Source organism: Falco rusticolus, chromosome 6, assembly GCF_015220075.1.
Source record: "Falco rusticolus isolate bFalRus1 chromosome 6, bFalRus1.pri, whole genome shotgun sequence".
Lineage (NCBI taxonomy): Eukaryota > Metazoa > Chordata > Aves > Falconiformes > Falconidae > Falco > Falco rusticolus.
In genome coordinates this window covers 46442228-46464002 of record NC_051192.1, presented here as the reverse complement: position 1 = coordinate 46464002, position 21775 = coordinate 46442228, and the positions used below count along the sequence as shown (strand labels likewise).

Below are 21775 nucleotides of genomic sequence, written 5' to 3'. Positions count from 1 at the left end.
GGATGTGTACTCTTGTTTAACTCTTTCCTTATTAATGCATCTCATACCTGAGCCTATACTTTTCTTGGAAGAAAACACCAGAGAAGAGTTTAAGTGATAAATGCAAAAAGGAATTGCCATTTCAGGTCCTTTCTTCTCTTCTCTCCACTCCAAAAACGAGACCTGGCTGTTTGCCCATCTGTTTACCCAGTACTTTCATTGCAAAAAGTCTGCTTCCCTGTCTGTGAAATATGTATTTGGTGAAAACATACCAGCACACTGTTGAAATTGGCAACCCGCAATTTGACCTACTTTTTTTTTCTTTGCATCTGTTGATGTAAAATCTGTGTCATTAAAATCGGTGCCTCTTACCCCATCGAAAACCCAGAACTGTAAATTTCATCCTGGAGCTCAGCTCCATAACTTTCTGGAAAAAATGCTGCTTTCTGCAGCAGCAGCACTGCGTATTAGAAAACTGGACCTGAGAGAAACTTTTTGGGTTTTAATACCTGAGCATGTTTCTGATCTGTTGTAATCTCGCTAGAGCTGAGTATCATATGCAAGTATTGGAAGAAAAACATGAGAAACAAATCCCAGTTCCAGCTTTTAAGGGGTTCTTAGTGAGAGCATCTGTGGTCTTACTTAGCTGCAGATGAAAGAGACTTAAAATAACAATGAGTTATTTTCATAACAATGAACTTACAGGATGCTGTCTTCTCTCTATTGTTAACTCATCCCAGAACTCTCACTTCACAAACTGAAGTAACTGCTTCAGATTTATCCACTCACAAATACCTTCTGGGCTGCTTATATCACAAAAACTTTTCTTCCATTTTAAGTGGGTGATACATTAAATAAATACAATAAGGCTCTACAGGGAAACATCTTCAAGAATTATGAATGGTGACATGTGCTGTGCTGCTTTTGTCCCCTGTAGGTGTGGAAGAGCACTCACTTGACAACTCTCCTATACTGGATGACAGATCGGCACTTTACTCTGGAGTTCACAAGAAGCAATTCTACTTCGACAGCTCCTGCGAAAAGCAGCCAGAGGACGACTTGGAGTCACTTACTACTTCCCCCTCATCCAGCAGTCTTGATACGTGGGGAGCCAACCGGAAGCTGGTGAAGACCTTCAGCAAGACTGATAGCCGTGGCCTTATCAAGCCTCCCAAGAAACTCGGGACATTTTTCTCTTACCCAGAAGAGGAGAAGACTCAGAAAGTTTGCCGCTCCTTGACAGATGGGGAAATGAAGAAGAGCCTCGGCTCGCTGAGCCATGGGGTAAGTACAGAAAGCATTTGCTTTTATGACAGCAACAGGCACAAGCACCATCTTCTGGTGTCCCTGGAGGAGATTCAAAGTGTAAGGAAGCAGATCCGATTGAAGAAAATGGATACTAACTATTCCTGTTCCAGAGCTTTTCTTTACCAGCGCCCTGCTAGGAAAGGAGCATCTCCTGCAACTTGCGACCTACAATTACTGCGACACAAAACGAAAGGGGGTGGAGGTTGTGGCTTCCCAAACAGAAGGCTACGAGGGCGCACTTCTGTCAGCGAGTTCAATATTACCTATGTGGTGGAGAGAAGCCTGTACAGTCACCTCAACTTCTCACAGCTGGTGCGTCCCGTTACTGACAGGACCCTGAGCAAGGCCGACAAGCAGGACCTGAGGAGATGCCTGCTGGAGGAGGATGAGGAGGCCAAGAGGAAGTGGGCTGCCACAGTGGATCGCTGTACTAAAAGGGTTCTCTTGAGAATCCACCAAAAGTCTGTGAGTCAAAGAGTTGCCGTGAAGGTGGTCTTCCAGTTTCTGTGAGGTTGCAGTCAACACTTGCTGCTTTATACTTTTAACTAAAATTCTGGGCTTCTGCTTTCCTTGCCATTAGAAAGTCTTAAGCACTGTAATTCAGCTATGAGGGATGAGACTGATATAATCCCGTCAGAGAAGAGTTTTGTTGAGTCTGCTGTTTCTATGTGTACAGAATAACTTGATGAGAGAGAGCAAATATGACAAAATGCTGCTTTTTACATTCACCTAGTGCAGAAATTGACATCACTGGTGAACAGAAGAGCTTTGAGATGCTATAAACTTGTTCTTTGTGATGCTCTGGGAGTTGGTAATCTCTTAAAGGGACCTGAGAGAAGAACAAAATTCTCAGAGGACTAGAGCATCCTTAGTCAACTGTGCTCTTTCCTGCTGTCATTGCCACATATTGGCCCTCTCCTTCTCAGTTTGCATCTCATCAATTCACCCACCAGCTCTCTGTTCTCCATTACACACACAGCTGCAGAAAGACAGGGAGTCTTACATTATCCAGACACTGCCCAGCTGCTTGCTGCACACCACCAGCAGAACTGCCCCTTCTGTTCTCTCCCTGGCCACTGCTCCTTCTTTCTAGCATGGAGTGAAGGTGGCATCTTCCCTCAGAGCATTGTGGAAAGGGAACAAGGGGTGGCCAGTAAAGGAAATTATGCTGTGCAATGGGAAATTAAGTGATTTGAGCACTCCAGAGAGATCCAAAGCTGCTTCCTGACTATACACAACCAGTTTAGACAGTTCCTTTAACCATGATGCTGAGTTTCCTAGGAATTTGCTTTTGGGGCCAGCCTGATCTCCAAAGCTGAGCCAGTTAGTCTGTTGTCCAGTTGACAGCGTAGATACGTTCCCTACTTCAGTGGGTGGAAACAGCAGTGCACCCATAATGTTAAGCAGGATATTCCAGTGAACAATACAGAAGAAACAGCTTTTCCTCTTGAACTACAGATTTGATTTTGAGAGGTCTGCTTCATTTCGTCAGGTGTGAGGTATTCTCGATATAAGAGTCACAGCCTTGGTCTCATTGAATAACCTGTGGGAGGTGACAAAGCCTTCATTGTTCACTTTTTGCTCTTCAGCCACAAAATATATGGGTGTTTTTCTACCCAATATCATGAACATTCTCTCTTGGCAGCTTCAGTATTTCTTCTGCATTGACTGTTTGCCCTGGCACTCACAGGGTTCTGTTTATTTTCACAATGTACTCAGGAGTCATTGTTTTCCCATCAGGATATTACAATGATAAGGCAAACCTTACTCATCCTTCTGTGGGCTGAACAATAGGGGGGTATCTCAAGCAAAAGAGATGCTTGCATGTGCTAGAGACGGCCCGTAATTAAAAATACCCTCTACTGTCTTTGTAAATACAGATGACAGAAACAAGACTCTCAGTTCTTATAATCAGCAGTCTCACTATAGTAATTTCATTACGAAAACCGTCTGGACTGACTTTTACTTATTAACAGAGATACAATCAGAGAAGAAATGGATAGTGTTTTGTTGTTGAGGAACTCCTCAGTCAACTGCTCCTCCAGCCTCATTTGAATGGGATAAATGGTGGAGGCATGCTGCTCTTACTTGCTTTTTCAACATACTTCTTCCTGAAACTGCAAAAAGCTGGCAAGCTTCAACTAATGCTATTCCTTCTTAGAAGCACTTAATGTTTGTTTGCTGCAACCTCAGGGAAATTGCAATGCCTATGTATTCAGTGGAATTGGTCACTCTGTCTTGCCTTGCCATTCATTTTTGTCATTTATATTTGTTTCAGTGACCTGGACATGCATGAAATTTTCGAATCGCATCAGTTTTTCTTTTCTCCCCAAAAAAACAGTACTTTTGATTGCATGACCATTCCATTGAATATCCCTCTCCTCATCCACGGACCTTCTGTTTGGTACAGTATTGCCAGGGTCGCTACTGGAATCTGAAGGTGGAAATTAAATGTTAAATGTAAGGGGAGGTCCATATTGAAACAATAAGCATCCTTAATATGGTGCGTTTATTCAGAAGCTTTTAACCAACAGACATTTTGCACTCTGAGAAGACTGCTTTAGGAGGAGCTCTGTCTGGTTTGACAGACAAGTTTGCTCAGAGCAGTTCCAGATGTCCTCTCTTAGTTGCTGGGCTTACCATACACTGTAGGATTAATTAGATGGACTCTTTACAGAAGGATGATATTACTCATAGCTAAACGTGCTGTGCTTTAAAAACTGCTCTGATTACTTGTGGTTGATCTCCAATGCTTTCCAAAAACAATTTTTAAAAGCTGTGCCATAGTCACATTGCCTTCTGGAAAAAAACACTTTAAAATATTCTACATCACAGCACTCTTCTTAATGTGTGGGGCCTAGACAAAGCTGGCTTTGAGCTCTACTAGAGTTGTGGTGGGTACAAAAACTGGCGTCCAAGCACTGGTAGGTACACAGCACCCGACAACTAGAAAAGATAACTTTTAAAAGGCTATTAATATGTATGCTGATTGGTGGTGAACAGGGCAGGAAGAATGTTTACTCTGATAGAACTAACTGATATATATATATCAGTCTATATCAGAATGGTTTATAAAGTGGCACAGTTTGTAGAGCTTGCTTCTTCCTAATGGTGTTGAATCAGACTGGTAGTTCTCAGGTGGTTGGTCTTCACCTCCTCCCAAGCACACACTCAGGGTACTAATTGGGCAATCCTTCGTAGGGCTGATCTGATGCTTACCTGAGTCCGAAGGTGTCTTGGGGTAGTTCAGGCCCTAAGAATTTATGGTTTGCAAGTGGCTGATCTTCTGCCTCCTGTTTATCTCAACTCTAACTCTGAAGAGAATACTTAAAATAGACACCTGCCTGTCTCACAACTCACACTCAGAGCTCAGAGTTGAGGTTGTGCAAGTAAATCGCAACTGCCATACCTCGGTTTCCCTGGATTGCCCTGTGAGACTTCTGGCAGGGCCAGGTACTTGAGTACTGTGCAGCTGGTCGGTCAGTGTCCAAATAAAACGTCAAAGGTTTTACCTTTTGGATTGCAAAGCAAAAACTGGATTCTCTCTGAGCCCCCTAAGTGTCTGGTCTTTTTTCAGGTGATACTGAAGCTTTAGCAGAAATTCATCTGCCAGAGTTAAACAGTGCTTGGCTGTGGGAATGCAACTGTACTGCGTTTGCTTGCCCTCTGCTCTTGGGAGGGAAGCAGTGTCATAGTGCCGATTTCCTTTTTTTATTCAGGCTGATTATGATAAACTGCATCTGTGCATTCAGACAAAACTGAGTCACTTCACTAGGTGATTGTGGCACTTCAAACATAGCGTACTTTCTCCCAAAACTAGCAGAGCTGCCACGTATCACCAGAGGTGTGATGGTAAATACCTGATCTGGAATCAGGGCTTGCTGAATATCTGTGGACACAGTGTGTATGGATAGTTGGGCTGGGTTTTCCCTCCCCTTACCAAGGGCTTGCCCTACAAGGCCTGTAGCATTTCCCTGTGTGTCGGTGGAAATGGAGTCTATGCAGCTATTCCCAGAAGGTAGGTTATTCAATGCTTTAGAAGATTGGTGGTTCTCTGTTTCAGTGCTACTGTGGACTTATTTATGAAGGCAGATGGGAGTGCTGAGGTGGAGTTGCCAGCACCCTGGAAACCTTGATGCATAATATCAACAGTTTCCTTAGACCAAAAAGTCTTTTTTTATTATAAAGAGTAGGCAATAGATGACTCAACAGCAGCAGATCTTAGGCCAAGGAGTTGTCTCTGGAAAAGACAAATTACTCAAATTGCTTTATAACAATATCTTGATTTATAATCTCCCATCCTTTTCTTTGTTTGTTTCCATTTTTGCAGACATTTATGTTTTTACTGGCGTTCTCCAAATCACAGATGCCTTGAGTGAACTACTCACTGTGATAGAACTGTATCCATTTTTTTTTTTTTTTTTTTTTTTTTGCAGCGAACCTGTAGCTTTGGAGGATTTGACTTGACAAATCGTTCCCTTCATATTGGAAACAGTTCTGACCAAATGGTGAGTTTAAGACAAAAAGGCACAGACTTTAAATAGCATAAAATGAAATGCGCAATGGAGTTAAATAGACTGAAGTGTAATTTAGGTCTGTAATAACAGTCTGGAAATCCAAGAAAGCAGAGTATCTTTGTTAACCACAAACTTCCTTAGCTTTGAGAATAACATACCCACCCATATCCATGTGTGTATAAGTATTTATATACCGTATGTGTAATGAGGCAGGAACAAGTGATCAAAGCACAGATCTGGGGGCACATCTATGGGCTTTTCTTATGTCTGACTTCCTCAGAGCATCACCCCAGGCAAAACTTGTGATTACTGTACTTTCTTGGTAAAAATATTTACTATTTGAAATGATGAGGCAAAATTTCATTTGCTGAAGATCTCCAAGCTGTTTGGGTGGAAGCCATTATGTAAGAGATTTATTATTGTTTTCCCACTGTATCTAAGAGTTCTGGAGTTGACCAGAATCCCATTGTCCTGGGTGCTGTGCAATTGATCTCAGAGTGCTTTGTGTTAAAAAAAAAACCAAAAAACATCTCCCCTGAGAATTTATTCCATTTTATATTATTCCTGTTGATCCCAGTGTTATTGAGCCAAAAATAACAGAAGAAAAATGAGCCAGAACATTATATCAAATGAAATTACTAACATATTTTTTCCTTTTGCCCATATATGTTTTTCTTTTCTGTTTCAACATTGGATCTGATAACTTCTCTGTTCACTTAAATGAAGTATAAATTGTGAAACTTTTTATATGCCAGTATTATATTTTTTTTTTTTTTCTGTTGGCTGGGTATTTGGGAGTTATTTTTGGTTTTCCAATTACTTTTTTAATGTCATAAATTATAAATTGGCCAAAACTGTGGGCTGTTATTTTATTCATCAATTTTTAACTTAGCAAAAAAGTTAACTTCCAAACTTAGTGTTTATCTTTAAACATAGATACTTTGACATCTTTTGTTCAGATTGGTTCTGATATAAGAAAGTCTGAAACCTCAATACTACATTTTTTTCCGTACTAGCATTAGTAGTGGGAGAGATGCAGTATACCAGAATAATGTATGCAGATCAAATTTTTTTTTCTTGAAGCCATTTACGTCCATTGACTGGAAGGTTTTTTCCAAAAAGATAAGTAAAGAGCTATCCTTAATTTCTGCTGAAAGACCAAAAGTTACCAAAGAAGTAATCACAAACAACTTGTAAAGGAAAAAATATAGATTTATCGGAAATGAAGTATCAGCTGAATTTCAGATAAACTTTTTGGGAGAACATTAGTAAAGTAGCAAACATACATAAATTTAGGGGGAAAAAAATCATGTAGAATATAGTCTACACTTATTTTAGTGTTTGTTATCTTGTGTGCCTACATTGTCCTGAGAAGGATTATTGACCCAAGTCAGAGACCAAATTCAGTATTCAGTCTGTTTGGCCAAACAGATTTTGGTCCTTTTTACGTTGTGATTTGCCAGTGCTGGTAGTAGCTCTAATAGAGCTGCCTTGCTGTGGTGCCTGACAGAGCGTGGAACAAAAGACCGTGTTTAACACGTTTAACATGCTGCCTGGAAGGTCGAATAAGGGCTGAGTCATAGAAGTAACTTTGGCAAAATGTCAATTGATCCATGTTTGTTCTTTGTATGTGCTTGTGGCATAAGTGCTAGGTATCTTAAGCTGATTTAGAAAAGGTTAAATGCGTTCAAAGCAGCTGGCCTTTGTCATCTACTATATATGAACCAGCTAATTTAGTTCAGCAGTGCCCTGTTGTGTGTCTTAAGAATAGCTGTGCAAGTGTAAGCTTCTACCATGGTTGATGGATTTAGTAGCTTTTTGTGTTTTTTTTATAAACAATCCACAGTAAAACCACAGAGACGGTCATCAAGAAAGGTTAACTGCCTGTCTGAAAATAAAAAGTAAATTTGGGTAGCCAAATGTAGGTATCCATATATATATACACAGAGAGAGAGTTATATCTTTGGCTAGAATCTCAGAGGTAGCTTTACTTCTGTTAGCATGAGCCACAATTACTGTTGCAGGGATGTCAGGAGGGCTTACCCTGAAACCATGAAGTTTTCAATCAGGTCAAATACTTACCTGAAACTCAAAGGGATAAAGGCATCCTAACAGACCCCAACACAACTACACACGGTACCTGCAGAAAAGATTACAAATCAGGCCTTGGGAGTAAAGCTACAGTGGACGCTACAGTGATTTGCACAAGGTCTCAACAGTGAACTTAAAGCTGTAAATAGGACACCATGCTGCCATCCTGTGTCTGCCTGGATAGATCTGCAATGACTGCTGACTTGAGGAAAAAAAATGGCTCTTGTATTCTATAGGCTTAAACGGTGTTTTATTTTGCAGGGCAAAGAAGGAGACTTTGTTTATAAAGAAGTGATCAAATCGCCCTCTGCCTCCCGTATATCTCTGGGCAAAAAGGTGAAGTCTGTAAAAGAAACCATGAAGAAAAGGATGTCTAAAAAATACAGCAGCTCTCTGTCTGAGCAGGTATGTAAAGTCTGCAATGGAATCCACTTAATAGTGTAGAAGTGTAATACAGATTCCCATGCTTCAAGGCACATCTGAAGACATTTCTGACAAGACTGTGGCATGATGTGGCTTATTCCTATGTTCTTATAAAGTTCCTCACTGTGAAATGGCTTCCCATAGATACCAGACCATGAAAATGCATTTTCAGGTTTTCATTCAAGTAGCTCATCAGCAGAAGCCTATGGCTGATGGCATTACACGTCTCGCTCTATATTTCCATTTCTTTATCTATCATCATTATTTATTAAGAGAACTGGTCTGTGACACAGGGTCGCAGTAATATATTTAATCTGCAGTTTACACCTTAGTTTAAATTCCCAGTATAACTTCATGTACCACGGTTCCTCTCAGCTATTACAGATCTTTTCTCTATCATAGCGTGCCCTCTGCAGCAGCCCATTAAAACAGATGCACAATGTAGTCAGAAAAGGGCATCCCACAGAAGATTTTCCTATTATTCTTTCATTACAGATTTTTTATAGCTTATTCTTAAAGGCGAACCTGAAGTACACTGGTTGTAAATTAGGCTTTGAATTTCAGTGGCCTAGGAACAATTGCTGTCTTTTTCCCTTTTGGTGTACTTTGGGCTCAGGCTCCTTGCTGTGGTGGAGTGTCAAAAATTCTTTGGCGTTTGTTTAAAACCAATCTTGCCACTTGGAATGTGTAAGTAAGAGCAGAGCGAGCTGGCAAGAGAGCCGAGCTCTCCCTGGCTCACATCGCCCTCGGGTGGCCTCGGGCCGGCCGCCGGCTGGCTGGGGCGCGTCCAGCCAGAGAAACGGGCATGGGAGGCCTTTTGGTATTAATGCAGAGTGTACTGCCTGTGAAAGGAGCAGTTCGTAACATTCAATATAACAATCCCAAACTGCAGAATGCGGAGACGGCAGAGAGGAAGAGATGTGACTAGTTTTATGCAGTGCTTTACAACATTAGAAACCCTTTCCAGTAACGCTGTTAGCCATATTTATTCATAACCAGGGGCAGTGCTACAGTTATAATTTTAATTTAAAATTAAAACATTTTAAGCTCTAACATGATTTAATATTGGTAAGATTCTTTGCTGTGCGACTGGCCTTAAAGTGCCGCTCTGCAAAGTCTGCCTAAGAAAGGGACACTTTGAGAAACTGGTTTACTGTGCGTTAGCAATACTCCTGCTCTCTAGCTCTCTCCAAGATTGACTTGACCTCTGAAGTCATATGCTGGGATGACTTTTTTTTCTGATGATTCTGCAGCATGCAAAATAATAGCTTTCATCTGAAAGTTTTATGACCACACATCTCCACAAAAACTCTTCTTGTATGCAAGCTACAGTTCTTCGGTTTTCAAACTTTTTGGCACAGTCATTTTAGAATATTTGTACCTTCCTGCCATCATGACTCAAACTACATGCCAGTATCTCTTTCTTCATTGAAAAAAACCCCAAGCAAAAGCTATTCTGGCCACAAGTATCTGCTGCTTTGCTTTAACTGATTCACAGAGGCTGACAAAATTTCAATTTAGGAAAGACCCTTTTTGATTTTCTGTAATGCTAGTCTGAATGAAAAGAGAAATTGCCTTACCTATTGCATGTGTAGCAAAATCTTTTTATATTTATGCATTTATGTTTATGAGTATTTATACTATGCACAGGCTGCATTTTCTGGTTAATTCTTTTTTGTTGTGCAAGGTAAATAAGCAAAAATATCAACAATTCACTGGGAAAAAAATAACATTGCTGTGTGTTTTACTTGAATTGTCTGATTTTTTTGTGTTCATCTTTGTACAAAATAGTGACTCAGAAAGCTGAATTTGGCATTTGCTGTTTTTCAAGTACTGCTGGCAAAAATATCACGTGTCATTAAAACCTTGAATTGGGAGTTTTGTGTAATGTTTCTTTTTACTTACAATGTTAGCTTTTTCAGACTGGACTGTTTGCTCCTGTCCCCACTACCATGCCTAACAAAGTGGGGCTTCTGCCACAGCTGAGTACCACTAAATAAGTAAATAAACATAGAAGGTTTCATCCTTCTGGTAAAGAGCAGGAAAAGAGAATCTCTTTCCTTGGAGATGAACGAGCAGGTCCTGTCAGTGCCTGTGTTTGTTTACTAAACTCATACGGTTCAATCCCTTTCAGGAGTCCAGCCCTGGGATCATGCCGGGTTCTCCACAGTCACCGCCACCAGACACTGACTCCCTGGACAAACCCAAGCTGAAAGCTGGTGGCTCAGTAGAGAGCCTGAGGAGTTCCTTAAGTGGTCAGAGCTCAATGAGTAAGTTCAGTTGTAATTGTGATGCTCCATTTCTGTGGCTTCAGGGAGCAGTGACCTCCACAGTAAGCAGAATTAGAGAAAGTCAAAGCAGAAGCAGTGGTTAAGAAGTAGAAGGGCTGATGGGTTGGTTAGTCATTAAGGGTTTACAAAGAACTGTAAGGTCTTTGGTGCAGAGGCGGATCTTTTTTGCTTTTTGTTTATAGAGTGCCCTGAAAAAGTGAAATCCTGCTTTCTGACTGGGTTTGCTGGGTCTTGCTACTATAATATAAATGATTGGAGTGAGAATTGCAATCCTTGGCCAGTAGTACGCAGGCTCATCTTTACACTAGATTTCTCCTGGGGACTCCTGATAGGCTTCCCACCCTCCCCCCAGAGACACCGTAAGGTTCTCTTATGAACTAGTTAGAGCAGTATTATTTAAAACCTCTCTGGTTAAGATTGTCTCTACACAGAGCAGAGCTTAAGTGAGACACAGATGTTGTGAACTTGCTTCACTATTAATTACTGACCAACAGAAACCAAGAACTTATTGGGGAAATAAACTAATTTCTAAGTAACTGAAAGTGTGTTCTGAAAATCACTTGCTTTTTTGCTTTATTCCCCCCTCTCCCCCCCCCCCCCCCCCCCCCCCCCCCAATACAAAGTGTTGCCATAAAACTGAATTTCTGGACATAAGGGAGATTCTACAACCCTCATGCAGGGTTCAGAGCTTATTTTCCTCACAGGACTATGCTTTTTCAGGGGCAAAACTCCCAGAAAGATGACATCTCCTGTGATGTACCATAGATGAGACAGTAGTTAAACAGTTTCGCCGATAAATATTGAGGAGCTGAATTGGGGAAAACAGGAGTGCAAAGTAGATAATTATCCTGTCACATGTGTATGTAAGAAATAGCAGCATTTAAGGACTTGTAACTTTGATTACCATGGTTTGTAGAAAGAAGACACATTTTCTGTCTTGCCTCTGTTTCTGAACTTTCTTCAGAAAGAGATTCTTTTTTGTCGACTGATACTATGTCTCTCACACAGGTGGTCAGACCGTAAGCACAACAGATTCCTCAACCAGCAACAGGGAGAGCGTTAAATCAGAAGACGGTGATGATGAAGAGCCTCCTTACAGAGGACCTTTTTGTGGAAGAGCCAGGGTTCACACTGATTTTACTCCAAGTCCTTATGATACGGACTCTCTGAAGCTCAAGGTACCAGTTTTATCTGTTTTTAAGGGATTAAACATTTATTTTGGCAAAATTCTTAATTGAGAACCCTTTGCAAGAGCTGTAAAATTCTTAGCCTTTTAATGAGTTTACATTTGTTTTTTGAAGCCCTTTAACCTATCTTATTCTGGCACATTTAAGATTTGCTTGAATTATAGCAAAATATTGTAGAACATAAGTAAGTATTAGTATTTCTCCACATCCAAGGAAAGATGCTTGCGTCTTTTGTTTCTGGAAAAATAAAAATGGGCCACAAATTCCTTTCCATTTTGCAAGGATTTTGTTTTAAAGATTGGAAAAATACTTTGTCTGCCACAGTGAATTAGTCCATCAATGGAAAAATTTTCAAAATCCTTGGAAGAAATGTGGATGTGCCTGCACATAGTGTCTCTTAAAGCCATTTCAGTTAATACAACTTGTTTTGAGCTAATACTGAATTGCTTTGCTAACTGTGCGTTGTCACCCCCCTTTAATCTTTCTGGGTATCAGCGTTTATTATTTTTAGTTGTGCTGTATTTGATTCGAACTATCCGTCTCCTTAGATTCATTACTTGAAATTCTGACAGCAGCTAATTCCTATTAAAGCAAATGTACATGAGGTAATCTCTTCGAGGATACAAAAACAGGTGTGCATCCGTTTCTTAGTTGTAGTTGGGAGCACATTAGGAAGAGCAATAGTGCTGCGCAGTTTCTTCTGCATATGACTCCTTTCCTCAGGAGATGTGATGTGAGATTGTGCCCATATATAGTGGGTATGTTCTTACTTGCCCCAGTTTCAGATAGCTGCATAGCTTAGAGACGTCTGTACAAAACAGCAGTGCTGCACTGCTGGGGTGTAAGCAGGTTTGTGAATCTGGGCAGTTGGGGTCCATTTCAGGTTCTTTTGTTGACTTGCTCTGTGGTCTTAGGCATGTCACTTAATTTCCTTTTCTTCCATTTGTAAAACAAGTACCATCAGACGTTTTTGCAAGAGCTGTAGTTAACCTTTTGAAAACTAAAGAGTGTTGTCCATTCTGTGTATATGAAAATCAAAGGGACTGCTTGAGTATCCATCAGAAATCATGCCTAAATAGCTTTGTTGTTTCTTTGGTCTGCAGAAAGGTGACATCATTGATATAATCAGCAAACCCCCCATGGGCACTTGGATGGGCCTGTTGAACAACAAAGTTGGCACTTTCAAATTTATCTATGTGGATGTGTTAAATGAAGAGGAAGAGAAGCCGAAGCGGCCTACCAGGAGACGCCGGAAAAGCAGACCACCCCAGCCCAAGTCAGTTGAGGATCTCTTGGATCGCATCAACTTAAAGGTCCAGATTCTCTCTTTCTCTTTACACTTCAGTTTTGCTTGTGAGAAGGGGGCCACACCTTTGGAGTTGTTTGTTTTTAAAGCTGCACACCAGATCCGTAATCCTAAGGATCATGACATCACTTAGCAGAATCAGGTCTTAGCTGCAGAGGGAAAATAGCTGAGGCCAGGGAGAAGTGCCTGTCAGGTTTGATGAAGAGCTGTGGGCTGCAAGTTTGTATGCACTCTGAGACTGTAAATCGTTGTATAGTATGGCTGCTAGCTAGCACACTGCAAAAGCAAGGAAAAAGTGTAAAATAACAACAGTTACCTTGTCTTAAAAGATGAAGGCTTTTTCCATATTTCTGTTCAGAAGAGCTAGGGGTAAACTGGTGAGGCTGTCATTCACCCTTTGTACTTCTGGCTTCATACAGAGCCATGCCATATTGTGTATCCGGGTAGCATGCTACCCAGACCATTTAATACAGTGCATTCCAAACACAGCAATGTGTGCAGCATTCTAGCTCTGGCACAGCTACCTCCCTGAACTCTGAGCAGTCTTTATGCAAGCTATAATCCTATAATTTTGCTGGTTTACACTGGTTTGTATTTGTGAAACTACTGCTTTTTTTTGAAGATTGTGAAAATCTCTTCTAGTATCTTTATTGACAAAAGAAGTTGAATAAATATTTTGTCTTATAGCTTTTTTTTTTTTTCTTCTTCTTCCTTTTTTCTCCCCTTTTATGCAGGAGCACATGCCCACTTTTCTGTTCAATGGTTATGAAGATCTGGATACCTTTAAGCTTCTAGAAGAAGAAGATTTAGATGAACTGAACATCCGAGATCCTGAACACAGAGCAGTTCTCCTCACAGCAGTGGAACTTCTACAGGAGTATGACAGTATGTGGGATTTTTGAGGTTTTCAGTTTTAACTAGAGCTCTGCCAAGAATGTTGTGAACCCCTTAAATCAGAAAAATGGTTCCAGGATTTTGATCTTTTTTTTTTCCTAATCTAGTTATTTCCAGGGTAATCCTGTGTAACAAAATGTAGATTTTTGAGGAGTGACTTAAGACTTGCATTTGTTCTGCCAGAATTCTTTTGTTCATGTAAGCCCTGCTACCCAACTTACTCAAGCAATGTCAAATGTACAACACGCACTCTTTAGAATAGTGATATCTGGGAATAAATCCTAAGATAACCTACTCAAAATAAGAAGTTGAGTCATGGAGAATAGGATAGAAGAAACTTCTGGACTACAGGGAAGAGACTGAGGTTATCAAAGATAAGAAAAAGATCAAAGCCCAGAGGGCTGTGGAGAAGGGTAATGTGAATTAATTTTTTCTCTTATTGTACCTGCACGTGTGTATGATTCTTGGACTGTGAATTGCAGGATTGTACTAGTAGCTTCAGGTTGTACAAATGACAACACAGTGATTTGTAAAGGGAGAAGATATGTCAGTCAAGCGCAAAGAGTGAAAGGCAGTGACTGAATAAGGTGCAGCAGTGCAATTCTGCCCATCGTACAGATGGTCCTAGGCAAGGGGTTGCAAAGATGAGGGAAAGCAGAGCAAGCCATGGCAGTCAAATTCGATGGTGTCTTTGCCACACAGGAGGAAGCGGGACTGCACCATCTGCACGGTAGTCATGGTAGAGCCATGGCAGAGTAGAATCATTTGAATAGCAAATGTCGCTTGAGACAGGAATTTAGATGTGCTCAATACCTAGCTGCAGCAACCTAAGACAGTACTGAATTTCCCTCTCATCCCTAAGTGTCAGCAGAAGTTTAGTGTCCCACTGAGCAGAATCAGCGGAATGGATTGTGTGAGGGCTTTCTCAGCTGCTTCTCTGCAAAATGTTTTAGCTTACACTGCCATAGCAGCAATTTGAGAAGCTGCTTATTAAGTGGGCAATGCTTAGTTCTGTTACGGGGAGATGTGTGGTTAGTATCTGTAGACAGTACTGTGTGGCCTGAGTTTTCACTGACACATAGCTTTCTTGTTCGTTGCATTTCCCAAAAGGGCATCCACACTTTCTCCACCCTCCTCTACCCCCCAGTAAAACTGCAGTTGCACTTACATCAGAGTAGCTTTTCATCACCTAATATGAGCTTCTCTTCATTAGTTGCAGACCTATTTAGAATGCTCGTTTCCCTGAAGTAACAATTGTTTTTTTAGGGCCCTTCAATTTTAGTTTGAAGACTTGAAGAACTCTGTGATGTGGTGGTTGGAAAGTATAAATTCCATCTCCAAGTCAGGGTGATGAGGAGAAAGAGAAGTGGGGATCAGACAGCTGGAACCTGGGAGGGGCAACAGCAGTTAGTTCCACCCCATAATTACCTTTCATGTGCTGAGAATAGGAATAGCTGTTTCTGACATTTTATTGCAGGGGGAAAAAAAACCCTCAACATAAACTGTATCCTTACATCATGAAGTTAGTTTTCTGTATCTTCAGCTCTAGATTTAGTTTCTTTACAAAATAAGATTTCTGACCAAACATTCTGGCTAAATTCCTGGAATCCAGCCTATATTGCCTGGGTGGACCACACTTGAGCATTGGCTCTTTGCACAGACCAAGGAAGGAAGGAATTTTTACCACTGGTCTCTCCCTTGTTGCTTCCCCTTTCTTAGGGGACAGTATCTAACTTTGCCAGACCCACTCCTGATCCTTCCTCTTGGTCCCTTCTGGAAAGTAGGTCAGGGTTAGGATTTTATTCTGATTCACTTGATTTGGTTCTTTTCAGTGCTTTTTGTTTGGGGTGTTGGGGTTTTTTTCAGTCTTAGAAAGAACTTTGACACCATCATTTTAAATACATTTCCATGGCTGTAAGTTGCAGGACTTGGCCCCAAGGCAGCTAAGGCGCACATGCAGTCCATTCTGCTTTCATTATGTACCACACTGCTCCCTCACACTCGTGCTGAAGCTGTTGCTTAATCCTTTACCAAACAGGATGAATTTTTCCAAAATTTGTGATGGCTGTTCCTAATGCTCACTCTTTTCTAAAACAGTGATCTGTACAATTAATGCAACAGAAAAGATCACAGAATCATAAAATTGTTTAGGTCAGAAAAGACCTTTAAGATTATCAAGTCCAACCGTCAACCTAGCACTGCCAAGTCCACCACTAAACCATGTCCCTAAGTGACACATCTGCAGGTCTTTTAAATACTTCCAGGGATGGTGACTCAACCACTTCCCTGGGCAGCCTGTTCCAATGCTTGACCAGCCTTTCAGTGAAGACATTTTTCCTAGCATCCAATCTAAACCTCCCCTGGTGCAATTGGAGGCCATTTCCTCTTGTCCCATCACTTGTTACTAGGGAGAAGAGACTGTTGTCCTGCTGTGCTACAACCTACTTTCAGGTGGTTGTAGAGACTGATAAGGTCCCCCCCTGAGCCTCCTTTTCTTCAGGCTAAACACCCCGAGTTCCCTCAGCCGCTCCCCATCAGACTTGTGCTCCAGACCCTTCCCCAGCTCCGTTGCCCGTCTCTGGACACACAAGATAGTGGTGTTGGAAATGCAAGGTTGAGAAGTTGAGCCAGATTTTCTGTTTGCCTGTTTTTCACTGTGTTCTCGCATCCTCTAGGTAACAGCGACCAGTCAGGATCTCAGGAGAAACTTCTCATTGAAGGCCAAGGCCTAACCGGATGCTCTCCTCGGGATTCTGGCTGCTACGAAAGCAGTGAAAACCTGGAGAATGGTAATGGTGACAGCAATGACCCCTATAATCCCTGCAGCCTTTTTTCAGTAGATGGCTTCATTTACTTCCTGCTCCTATTGCTAGCTAACACAAGCTACTTCACACTTGATTTTCTCCTTTGCTCTGAATGCCTCTTTCCCTCTTGGCTTGAGCCATTGGTTTTCATTGCTACTGTTACTATTTATTTATTTGCATTGCTAGGAAACTGATCACATTTCACAAATCATCTTTCTTTTGTTATCCTAAGGCAGCAGGCGCCCTCACTGCCGTTGCCTGCCTTCTCTGCTCCCTATCATATTCTCATGCAACTGTGCCTCATGAGGTTTGCACGACTTACATTCTGACAGCCAGTGTCTAAGGGACCATTGGCAATAGAGAAGTTGCTGAACTCCGTTGAGATTAGGAGGATTTCTTCTAAATCCATTAAAAAAACTGTTTAGAAAAAATGTTCTCTGTTTTAGGCCATATTTTAGTGTTTGTTTAGGTTGCATGTTGCATTCTGCTCTGATCAGACACCAGCTGCAGAGAATTAGGACATTTTAGTGTATGAACACTAGCAAGTTAAATTAATGGAGAAGTTGGCAAGGAAATAAACTATGAAAAAAAAGTTTAAGATACCAATTCCGTTACCTTGTCTTGAATCAGTGAAAGGTGATACACAGAAAAATTACCAAGGCAGATGAACAGAGATTGCTCACTCTGTTCTGAAGAAATCAAGTGGTTGTGCTGAGCATGCTTTACTTGAGGATTGGTGTAAACTTGTCATTAGGGATGAAATAATAAAACAGATGAAATTGGTTTGAGTTTGGTATTATCACTCCAAGCATTTGATCCGTGGCTTAGCCTCAGACTACCCGGTTTCATCACATCCAGCATAAACAGGGAGAAAAACAAGAACAGAATAAATAGAGATACTGTATGCCCCTTTGTAGTGGCTGTTTTTCCAATTTAAAATATAAGCTAAAGATTGTTCTCTTAGTATATGCATTTTCTGTCAGTCTGCCACTCAGAAGTAACCATTTATTGAAGAAAATTGCAATTTGCTTTGAAGCTGAATGTCTGAAATCAGCAATAGACTAGTTTCCTGAAAGTGGAGAGAATCTTTTTCTTGAATATGATGAATCCCTATACAGTAGGCATACTGGAATATAATCATAGCTAAATATATGGCATATGTGACGATATAGTAACTTTCTTTCCTTTTTATCTCTATGTGCCATCATAATGATAGCTGTAACACTGAGGTTAAATTGCTGCCTGTACATTTTCCTTATTTTAACAATATAATGAAATCTTTAGAAAGCAATTGTCATTGCCTATCTGCTTAGATACTTACTATTACATTTAAACCAATATTTCTGAGTTTTGCAGAATGTGAAGTACCAGTGATGATTTTTATATTGCTTTTTATGTATGCCTTGCTGCATTTTGCATCATTTTTGCTCACAAAGGCATTTAGTGCTTGTTTTGAAAACCATTTTAAAAAGAACATTTGGTATGGGATTCATTCAGAGATTTTTTCAAGGCTGGTTAATCTGAAATGTGCTTCACCTTCTTTGCAAAGTTCATGGACCATAGTTGTTTATATGCATATTGTTTTAAAAATACATTGGTTTCTTATCTGTTAAAATAAGGAAAATAATTTGTGTAGTATAAACATCTTAATGTGCAGATCAACAATAATAAACTGCATTTCGTAAAGGGGAAATGCATTCTGAGAAGATCTTGGTCTTCAGATTTTATGGGGAATGGTTATACATAATATTTTGATGACTAGTGTAGTGTCCTGTTTTGGGCTATTGTTGGACCTTTTGGCATCAGTTCAAGATTTCAGAGCCGCTCTTACATTTTGGCTAGAACATGGTTTGCTATGTACTATGGCAGTGGTACAGACGTGTCTTTTATAGGTACTTCTTAAGGTGCCACTGCAGAAATATTTGGGTGTTCTCATAGGTATCCACAATGTACTTACAGCAGCATTGTGATTTTATTCTAATTTACAGAGGGCAAGGACCATACAAGTTTGTGACCTATTCAGTGTTAGACAGGAAGAATGTTAAGAGCAGAAAGCCACTATCCATGGTCAGACCATTAGGCCATATAGTCCAGTCCTCTCGGTCTGAAACAAGGCAGAGGAGGGCAAGCTCTCCTTCAGACTTCTGACAATGGTACAGTTATTGGCCTTGTTTTGTGTGCAAGCATTGCCTGTCTGAGACACATTTGGAAACCGTATTGGAAATCTAGTTCTCACAGGACTGGCAAAAGCACGTAGCTAGAGAACAGTATAGGAACCGAGCAAGCATGTTTGGTGCTTCCCAGGGTACTATGGGGAATGAATCATTGAAGGACTTCAAAAACTGAGTACTGTTTCCTGTCATTCATCCATTTGCCTGAAAGTGTTTCTCTTTATGAACATCCCTGGTCTTCCTTAGAACCTCCATACCTAATGGTGTGTATAGATCTCTGTCATACTCCTTCCCAAGTCATCTCTTTTCTAGTCTGAGAAGGCCCATTCCTTATAGGTCATTTGTGCCCCTAATCATGCCTGGCTTCTTTGAACCTTTTCTTGTTGTGCTGTGTAGCTTTTTTGAGGAGAAGGGGGTGCACATTGCACATGCAAGGCACAGAGCACTGAAGAAGCAGACAAACCATGGCTTTATCAGGTGGGATAAGGATGTGATCTGATCTGTTCAGAAACTGGAGCCCAGATTTCCTTAGTGCCAAGTACGCATCCTAAGCACATAAAAGGAAGCAACAGAACAGGTGGCCACATTGCCAAATGTATTATGCACTTCTACTAGTTTGTGATCAGTAAAAAGAGCAATAACGCTACAATTGTCTACCACGCCATCAGCTTTGTTGTGTCAGCAGAGCTGTTTGAAATGCACACAAAATATAGCCACAGAAAGCAGTGCCAAAATGGAGTTAATACAACCTGGGATCTGGACAGGCCACCGAATGTGTTCTGCGTCTGATTTTGAGTAATTAAATTTCTGAAGATGATCTTCCATACAGAGAAAAGTACCAAGAGAAACACTGAAAATTTGTTGTTGTAGCACAGGTGCCTCTGGAAATATTCCCCCAGATAATGCCTTTCTTCTGAGCCAAATGATGACAGGGAAGCAAGAAGTTCCTTCTCTGTATTCTAATAACAAGACATATCATGAGAGGTGAGCAGCGCTTTGTTTAACAAAAACTGCACCGTAACATTAAACAAAGCAGTTGAAGTATGCCTGTAGCTTGACCCGAACCTGGAAACAATAAAAACTTTCCATTTGTTTTGAGTAAGGACCACCTTTGTTATCTTAGTTTTCACACAGACACCTGTGTCCTTCTGTACACATTTAAAGCAGATGCCACTGCAGTTGACGGCACTATGAAAGGCATTAGACTGCTTAACTGTACCAGAGATTCATAAGAATGAATTATTATCAAAAATGTTAACATTAAAAATGTGTTTTAAACTTTACTAACTCTACACTTTTACCCTTGTAGGTTTTTTCTCTTTTTTTTTTTTTTTTTTTTTTTTTCTGAGATAGGGAGGGAATGTTACAGTTGTGCACATTGTTTATATAGCTCTCCACTTCATCAAAACAACATAAAATGTATTTAAAAGTCTGTTTTCAGGAAATACTACCTTCCTTTCTTAATGTCTCAGAAGCATAATCAAGTTACATGTGGCAGTCAAGAGGAGGGAAGGAATAGCTAGAAAAAGAGAAAACACAGCTGCCCTGCTGGTATTGATCTTGAATTAAATCTGTGTAAGAGAAATGACATTCTGAACCCATCCTTTACACAAAACAATGGCATTGAACTCAGCACTTTTTAAAAAGCATTTTGAAGCAGACCAAGATTGCGTGTTCAGTTATATATTTTATAAACTAAATGTTTTGAACTTCCATTCTCTCCACATTTGTATTTTGATGCAAAACAGGGCTGGAATGAACTGAAGATTTGATTGTACTTCCCCAAAACTTTTCTCTTCTTCCTTCTCCTAGTCCCCATTTCTTCTTCTTTCCAGTCCCAGACTACTGGCTTTACATAGGCCTATCCCATTTCTGAAGAAATGAAGTGTTGTTTACTAGATACTGAAGCCATGAGGGTAAGAGCTTATGTTGCACAGCAGTGGCATTTCTCACAGCTTCTCTTTCAGTGCTGAGGTTCCTGAATGTGCTTCCTAAAACCAGTATATCCCCTGATCAATATTTCAGATGGAAAAGAAGGTACATGGATTTTGTTATGTGAGCTGTGACAGCAAGCCCCAGACAATGTGGGTGAATTATTGCACAAGTCAGAGATGTACTAGCAAAAAATATGAATAATGAAAAGAGAACGCTCCTTTCCATACTTATTGCATATTAACATTAGTGCCTGAAGGCACTAAAGAAATGAATGTAACATTTCTTACACGTGTCTTTTTAATGTGGTTTTAAGTTATTTTCAGAAGGCAGTGGCCTAGCTCCATGGAAAGGTGCAGACAGAGAAGTCTTTCTGCTACTTCTCTGAGCTACCTGCGCTCAGGGTTGTAGCAAGGGGGCCAACTTAATGCATGATGTGTCTTTATTAGTGTTTTGGAGAAACGGTAATATTTAGCTTGAGTTGAACTGTGAACCATACAGCTTCTGAGAAAGGAGTTCCTGTGTGCTTGTGTTCATCCTTGTAGGCACACCTTGATTTTAGATAGAATAACCTTGGCTGGCATATCAGAAAATGCAACCAGCTTTGTTGAGGTGCATGTTTTCCTTATTTCTCTTTAAATGTAACCTTCATTTTCTTTGCTAGATTTCTGAATACTTAGGCAAGAGAAAGAGAGAAAGCAAGCTATTTCTTTTTTAGGTCAAACAGATTCTTTCATTCATTCTCAAAGCAAGCAGTGTATATTATTTAAAAGCCGAGTATTGAGCGTCTTTCAGGATAAAGCTTTGAAGGCAAGCTGTATGAGACGAAAGCACCTATAGCTTAAAAGTACACCAGATTAATTTAGTTGCAA

At 40.5% G+C, this 21775-nt stretch overlaps 1 protein-coding gene across 10 annotated transcripts in view; it reads left to right on the top strand.

Annotated features, from left to right (window-relative positions):
• Positions 1-21775, top strand: part of LOC119149818 (SAM and SH3 domain-containing protein 1-like) — a 570327-nt gene that overhangs the window by 540754 nt on the left and 7798 nt on the right. For 7 of the 10 annotated variants that reach the window (XM_037391573.1, XM_037391574.1, XM_037391572.1 and 4 more), the window contains 8 exons: positions 917-1752; positions 5724-5795; positions 8157-8300; positions 10453-10588; positions 11618-11787; positions 12900-13109; positions 13837-13987; positions 16672-16785. In XM_037391573.1, the coding sequence (XP_037247470.1) occupies positions 917-1752; positions 5724-5795; positions 8157-8300; positions 10453-10588; positions 11618-11787; positions 12900-13109; positions 13837-13987; positions 16672-16785 (1833 nt within the window). The remainder of the gene's footprint in view (positions 1-916; positions 1753-5723; positions 5796-8156; positions 8301-10452; positions 10589-11617; positions 11788-12899; positions 13110-13836; positions 13988-16671; positions 16786-21775) is intronic. The other 3 variants (XM_037391576.1, XM_037391577.1, XM_037391581.1) reach the window with 1 other exon arrangement.